Source organism: Sabethes cyaneus, chromosome 3 (assembly GCF_943734655.1).
Source record: "Sabethes cyaneus chromosome 3, idSabCyanKW18_F2, whole genome shotgun sequence".
Lineage (NCBI taxonomy): Eukaryota > Metazoa > Arthropoda > Insecta > Diptera > Culicidae > Sabethes > Sabethes cyaneus.
The window spans coordinates 237039194-237046990 of NC_071355.1; the positions used below are offsets into that span (position 1 = coordinate 237039194).

Below are 7797 nucleotides of genomic sequence, written 5' to 3' on the forward strand. Positions count from 1 at the left end.
ATTCACCGCACCGTATTCCCCTCAGCAGAACGGTGTGGCTGAGAGAAAGAACCGGACGATAACTGAGATGGCTACGTGTATGCTTATTGATGCTCACATGGAAAAACGTTATTGGGGAGAGGCTGTGCTTACTGCAACATACCTACAAAATCGTTTACCATCTAGATCGCTGCCACAAACTCCTTATGAGCTTTGGTGGGGACGCAAGCCGGATTTGGCACATCTTCGAGTGTTCGGTGCCGAAGCATACGTCCATGTTCCGGAAGCGAAGCGCAGTAAGTTGGACAGTAAGTCGCGGAAGCTGAGATTCGTAGGGTATTCTACAGAGCACAAAGCGTATCGTTTTGTAGATTGTGAAAGTGATTTGATTACCATTAGTCGTGATGCTCGTTTCCTTGAATTGGGGAATGGCACTTCTACGGTTGAGTTCCCAACATCGAGTTCCTCGGGTGGACAACGTTCGGCTCCGGTTGAGGAGGAGATAAAACTGCTTCCCAAGAAGGATGAACACGAAGAGAATGTTTCGGATGGAGAGGATTACGAAGACGCCGAGGACGAAGATCCATTACAGCTTGAAAATATACATCGTCCGCAACGAAACACGCGTGGTGTTGTACCACGGCACCTTGAAGATTACGTACTGGATTATGCCGTGGGTACGGCAGCGTGTGCTACTCAGGAACCAGTGAACTACCAGGATGCCATGAAGATTTCCGAATGGAATGATGCAATGAAAGACGAGATGGAATCACATCGTCGGAACAACACTTGGGAGCTTGTACCGTTACCGAAAGGACAGAAACTTGTCGGCTCCAAGTGGGTGTTCAAGTTAAAGCGGAATGAAGCAGGACAGATTGTGAAACATAAAGCCAGAGTTGTGGCACAAGGTTACGTGCAAAGATATGGTACTGACTTTGAGGACGTTTATGCCCCTGTTACACGGCATGAAACGTTTCGTACCTTGTTGACAGTTGCAGCTAAACGGAATATGATCGTGCAACATCTTGATATTAAAACCGCTTACCTTCACGGAGTCCTTTGAGAAGAAGTGTACATGCGTCAACCACCAGGTTGCGAAGAAAAAGGAAAAGAAAACCTAGTTTGCCGACTTCAAAAGAGCATCTATGGGCTGCGTCAATCCGCGCGATGTTGGAACAAACGCCTTCACGCTACATTGAGTAAGTTTGGCTTCAAACAGTCAAAGGCGGACCAGTGCTTGTATGTGAAGGATTGTGGACATACGAATGTCTTTCTACTGGTCTACGTAGACGACATGCTTGTTGCATCAACCGACAACAGTGAGTTGCAGAAAGTGTTTCGGAGTCTCAGTGGTGAATTTGAGTTGACGAATCTGGGAGATGTTTCTCACTTTCTCGGCATGGAAGTTCGACGAGTTGAAGGAGCTTACAACATTCGTCTGCAAAGCTACATCGAAGAGTTGCTGAAAACACATGGAATGAGTGAAGCAAAACCTGCAAAGTCACCCATGGACCCGGGATATTTGAAGGATCAGTCTGAAAGCAAGCCGTTGGAGGATGCGGCTAAATACAGAAGCGTCGTTGGAAGTTTGCTATACCTATCGGTAGTAGCTAGGCCGGATATAGCGAATAGCGCCGCCATTCTTGGACGAAAGTTTAGTAATCCAACTGAGTTAGATTGGACAGCGGCGAAGCGTGTCCTGCGATATCTGAAGAAGACGAAGAACTATACGTTACGTTTAGGTGGTGCGTTGGATGAACCACTTTCAGGCTACTCGGACGCAGACTGGGCCGGCGATTTACAGAGTCGAAGATCAACTTCTGGATATGCGTTTATGTTCGGTGGAGCTACAATCTCGTGGGCTAGCCGTGGACAGTCGAGTGTTACCTTATCGTCCATGGAAGCCGAATACGTGGCGCTCAGTGAGGCATGCCAAGAGGCCATCTGGCTGAGGCTGCTGCTCGCTGATTTCGGAGAGCATCAAACGGGACCAACTACAATCAGAGAAGACAATCAAGGATGTCTCGCTTTCGTTCGTACTGAAAGATCCAGTCGCAGGTCCAAGCACATCGATACACGGGAGAAGTTTGTCCAGGAATTATGTCAGAAACGGGCAATTGCTCTGGAGTATTGTTCAACCGAGGTGATGATCGCCGACATATTGACGAAACCATTGGGACCAAATAAGCACGAAAGCTTCTGTGGTCAACTCGGATTGGAATAGGCAGTTATTCGGCAGGTGCGATCCATCGAGGAGGAGTGTGGAGAGCGATGTATACCCCTGCATTATTACCGTGCATTTGCACACCCCTGATAAGTTTATTATATTATACGGCAACACTGCCTAGTCTCTCGTTTCATTCGCGCTAAAAACCTCAACAAGAATACAAGTGCTTTTTATACTTTGCTACAGTTCAAATAAAGTTACCGTCTAAATGTTCACCGCGTGTTTGTGAGTTTACTGCTGGTCTTAATCTAAAGTCCCATACGCTGTTAGTTCCACTCGTTTGTTACTCTGCTTTGTACCAGCCATCAATCGTTACCTCCCGATTGCTATCGTTGTTGGCTTCGATCGCTGGTGTTTGCCGCCAAATGCCGTTGCTTTCGCCACCAATAGCCGTCGATGGTAAATACTGACCGTCCGTCAGTGCGATTGTGCGATGAATGAGCAGACGGCGAACCAAGAGTACCATTTTATAGTCACTGGCACTGCCGCTGCTGCTTGTAAGCTAGTGTAGGTGGTGGGGGAAACCATATCGGCTGCTGCTGCTGCTCGAATGATTATCCGACGCTGAATGAGCAAGCATTTTCCATGGAACGTTGAAACGTTAACCATTTAGAAAAGTGAAGAAAAATCTTTTCATTCTTCAATTACTATAGTTCTTATAAGAACTGTTTAAGACCACAACGGCCTACTGCTGAATTCGCTGCCCGTCAGTCGATTTGCTTCCATTTGCTGTTGGTTTGCGAAAATAACCGCCAAAATGCCATTGGGTGCCTCGAATTGTCATCGAAAATGACATTAGATGCCGCAAAGGTCCTTGGATTTGCCTCCAATAGCCGCCAAAAATGCTATCGTTACCTCCCGATTGCTATCGTTGTTGGCTCCGATCGCTGGTGTTTGCCGCCAAATGCCGTTGCTTTCGCCACCAATAGCCGTCGATGGTAAATACTGACCGTCCGTCAGTGCGATTGTGCGATGAATGAGCAGACGGCGAACCAAGAGTACCATTTTATAGTCACTGGCACTGCCGCTGCTGCTTGTAAGCTAGTGTAGGTGGTGGGGGAAACCATATCGGCTGCTGCTGCTTAAATGATTGTCCGACACTGATTGAGCAAGCTATCGAACAATTTCGCATGTCTGCGATGGGGATAATGCAAAATGTAATGTTAAGTGCATCGTGTGGGATTCACGTTGGCCATTGCCCTCTGATTCCGCTTGTCTTTGGGACCGGTGTTGCCGTCAATAGCCATCGATGTTGCCGATTGGATTGGAAAAGGGGTGTGGCTTACAAAGTGGTCTCAAGGTTATCATTTGGATCCAAATCCTTTGGTGTATCTAATTGTCGTCCGTGCCTGTGAAGCTAGGCGATAACAAGGGAAATGTATGGAAAAATTCGACCTTGAATCTTTACACACATTTTCACTATTTAGCGTATAAAAAATTATTATTAGTATGTTACTATAAAATTGCTGGACATTTTATCTATCCAACGACATATTAACTGTTATGTTTCGTTCAGTAGTATAGTAGCTATTAGCGTTTGAAATATTTCATTCAAACGTTACACTTCTATTTCTCGTTTTTACAAAGTGCTACCCAGTCCCAGTATAGTAAACAAAGACGTAGTCCTACGTCAAAAGTTCAAACGATGGTACGCGTTGAAAATTGGTCTATACAGCCTGAATTCGTTAATTGGGCCACGACTGCACTCCAGCTGATTCGCTAATTGGGCCGACTGACAGTTGTTAGAAAATTCTAAACTCGAAAATTCCATTCAATTTTGACATTCAAGTTGTCACATAGCCCAATTAGCGAACGCCCAATTAACGAACCGCCCAATTAACGAACCACCAATTAACGAAACTTTGCTGAATTGCATTTGAACGTTCCGATCAGAAATCTGCTGAAATGCGACCATTTCTGTTTGAAAGTTGGCTTATCCGCCCTTTTCAAATGTTGGTCGACATTTGTAAACGAACCGGCATATCTGGTACCCCTGCCGCATATTACATTTCAGCAGGTAATTTTTTACCTAAGCAATTGGTATATCGTTTCCGATGTGTACCTAATTTTACCTTGAATTTTACCGACCTGAGCGACTTCGATATAGCTGCTCTCAAATAGCTTCATGTTTTGAGATTAAAACACATTCGTAAAACTGTTCTTTAAACGTTCGTAAACATTACAGAAGCTTGCTTAAAAAGTTTTTAATAATTTAACAATCAATAATTAATCGTTTAATACATACAATGTCCGACGTGGAAAATACCCGCTCGCGAGTGAAAAAACGCGACCGCAGTGCATCGGTCGGTCCGCTCAGTGAGCCGAACAAACATCGCAAAAAGCACTCACGGGAAGGACATAGTTCACGTTCCAGATCAAGATCCTCGTCGCGGTCCTGTATTCGTGACAGAAAAGGCAGACAGGGTGAACGTAGAAAACCAAGAGACCGTGACCGCAGAGCGAAAAACCGTCACAGTCTGGAACCAGGTGAACGTCCCCGAAGTAAAAGTGTTGAGAAACCTGCTGGCAACAGAAAACCGGCAGTTGATTTGCTAACGTCGAAAACGGGGGGCGCGTATATTCCACCGGCCAAACTTCGTATGATGCAAGCGGAAATCACCGATAAGACGTCTGCTGCGTACCAACGAATTTCCTGGGAGGCACTTAAAAAATCCATCCTCGGTCACATTAACAAAGTGAACGTCGACAATATTGGCATTATCACTCGGGAGCTGCTACGGGAGAATATTGTTCGCGGCCGTGGACTGTTGTGTCGATCGATTATTCAAGCGCAAGCAGCATCACCTACTTTTACGCGTAGCTACGCCGCTCTGGTAGCAATTATTAACTCGAAATTTCCTAACATCGGCGAGCTGCTGCTGAAACGGTTAGTAATTCAATTTAAGCGCAGCTTCCGTCGAAACGACAAAAGCATCTGCCTGTCGGCATCCCGTTTTGTGGCACATCTCGTCAATCAACGGGTGGCGCATGAAATTCTCGCGCTGGAAATTCTAACACTGCTGGTGGAGAACCCGACGGATGATTCCGTCGAGGTGGCAATCGCGTTCCTGAAGGAAGTCGGTCAAAAACTGACCGAGGTTTCCGGGAAGGGAGTCAACGCTATTTTTGAGATGCTGAAAAATATTCTGCATGAGGGAAAGTTGGACAAACGTGTGCAGTACATGATTGAGGTGTTGTTTCAAACTCGAAAGGATGGGTTTAAGGACCATGCGGCCGTGATTGATTCGCTGGAGCTGGTCAAGGAGGATGATCAGATTACGCATTTGATAATGCTGGACGAAGCGAACGACACGCAGAATATTCTCGATGTATTCAAGGTGGACAATGATTATGAGGAAAATGAGGCAAAATATAAGGCGATCAGTAAGGAGATTCTCGGCAGCGATGATAGTGATAATGATGGTGATGGTGGGGGTTCGTCCAGTGGTAGTGGAAGCGATAGTGACTCGGATGGAGAAGCTGACTCCGACGGAGGTAGTGGCGAAGAAGGAGACGGTAATCAGAAGCAGTTGATCGTGGATAACACAGAGACCAACTTGATCGCACTTCGGAGGACAATCTATTTGACGATTCATTCCAGTTTGGACTACGAGGAATGTGCACATAAGCTAATGAAGATGGAACTAAAGCCAGGACAGGAGCAGGAATTATGCCACATGTTTTTAGATTGCTGTGCTGAGCAGAGAACTTACGAAAAGTTCTTCGGTCTGCTAGCGCAAAAAATCTGCATAACTAACAAAATATACATCGAGTCATTTGAGCAGATTTTTAGCGAAACCTATTCCACAACGCACAGATTGGATACGAACCGGTTGCGTAACGTGAGCAAATTTTTCGCTCATTTACTCTTCACCGATTCCATCGGTTGGGACGTGTTGCGTTGCGTTCGGCTCAACGAGGAGGACACCACCAGTTCTAGTCGCATCTTTATTAAGATTCTCTTTCAGGAACTATGCGAGTATATGGGTCTTGCTAAGTTCAACAATCGGCTCAAGGACCCAACCCTGGCCGAGCCTTTGGACGGGATTTTCCCGCGGGACAATCGACAAAACACACGCTTTGCGATAAATTTTTTGACCGCAATTGGATTAGGCGGGTTGACAGATGACCTGCGTGATTTTTTCAAAAATGATAGCTTTGAATAAATTATAATTCATTAAGAAAAAAAAAAGTTAACTTTTTTATTACTAATTGAACGTTCCTCAAACATAGACACTTTTCGACCGAAGTGTCGTCGTCAACCGTACTCGGTGCTTAAAGCCTTCCTCCAATTACTTCTCACGACTCCAAGTTCCTCCAGTACGTCTATGTAGAGAGCCTCTGTAGGCTAACTCTGCAGTCCAAATCAGTGCGAAAAGCGCAATACATTCTCATTCTTTTTTGTACTGAGCTAGTAATCACACGTGCTTGACTTTGCGACGTCACTGAGCTCCCGTTTCCAGTCCTTTTAGGGTTAACCTTTAACAGGTTATGTGCTCAGCATTTGGGGAAAGTGGAAAGTTTTAAAGTGGAGGCAGTTTAGGCGAAAATAAAAATGGACTTTTCAAAGATAGGTGTCGCCTGGCTAAATAATCGGAACTACCGCTCGTGGGCGTTCAAAGTCCAAATGTTCATGATGAGGGAAGGAACATGGAAGTACGTTTCTCCAGGTACAGCTGCCGAGGCGGCCAGAGCAACGATTGCGTTGCTGGCAGAAGATGGTCAGCACAGTCTCATCGTGATGAAAACGATGGCGAAAATTACGTGGGATGCGCTGAAAACGCACCATCACAAAGCACGATTCTGATGGGGAAAGTTGCGTTACTGAAGGAGATCTGGGACGCCAACTTTCGGGAAGGCCAAAACATGAAGGAATTCATTTACGGGATGGAAGAGCTCTATTCTCGTCTAGAAATTGCTGGGGAAAGGCTCTCGGAATACATGCAAGTCACCATGATTCTACGCAGTCTCCCGAAGGCCTTCGACGCCCTCACCACCGCGCTGGAGAGCCGGTCGGATGCGGACCTCAAGATGGAACTCGAAACTAATCGACGAAAACGAGAAGCTGTTCGACGGAAAATCTTCGGAGGAGCGATTGTTGAAGGCGGAATATGGATCGAAGCCTGCCGCTGTCGGCGCATCAGTGCTGTGTGTTTCTTTTGTCAAAAACCAGGACACAAAAAGCGTTACTGCAAGGAGTTCCTGGCGTGGAACAACGGCGAAGGAAGTGGCGAAAAAAGTAGAATAAGTCGTAACAGGAACAAAAAGTGAAACAAGTGCCCGAAAACGACTCAATGTCGTTCCAGTTTATGGTGCGACAAAATATGAATGCAAATCGATCTCGAACGTGACTGATCAACTCTAGCAAAGGGCCTACAGGATGCTCAACCTTACCACCGGTCAGATCGTGATAAACCGAGATGTTAGGTTCTTGGAGATCGAAAACGAGTCGATCGGTGACGAGACACACTGGCAGGAAGCGACTGAACAACCAACGCCAGCCGAAAGTGAAATGGAATTGGCTCTAACCGAGCCTCCGAAAGTGACAGTGGAGCAAAATGTATTGGAAAATGATTCCGAGGACGAGGAAT

The 7797-nt window shown here is 46.0% G+C and overlaps 1 protein-coding gene across 1 annotated transcript; it reads left to right on the top strand.

Moving 5' to 3' along the window:
• The first annotated feature begins 4452 nt into the window (after positions 1-4452).
• LOC128740932 (pre-mRNA-splicing factor CWC22 homolog) lies at positions 4453-6372 on the top strand. The gene has a single exon (XM_053836510.1). The coding sequence runs from the start codon at positions 4453-4455 to the stop codon at positions 6370-6372; it is 1920 nt and encodes a 639-aa protein (XP_053692485.1).
• The last annotated feature ends 1425 nt before the right edge of the window (positions 6373-7797 follow it).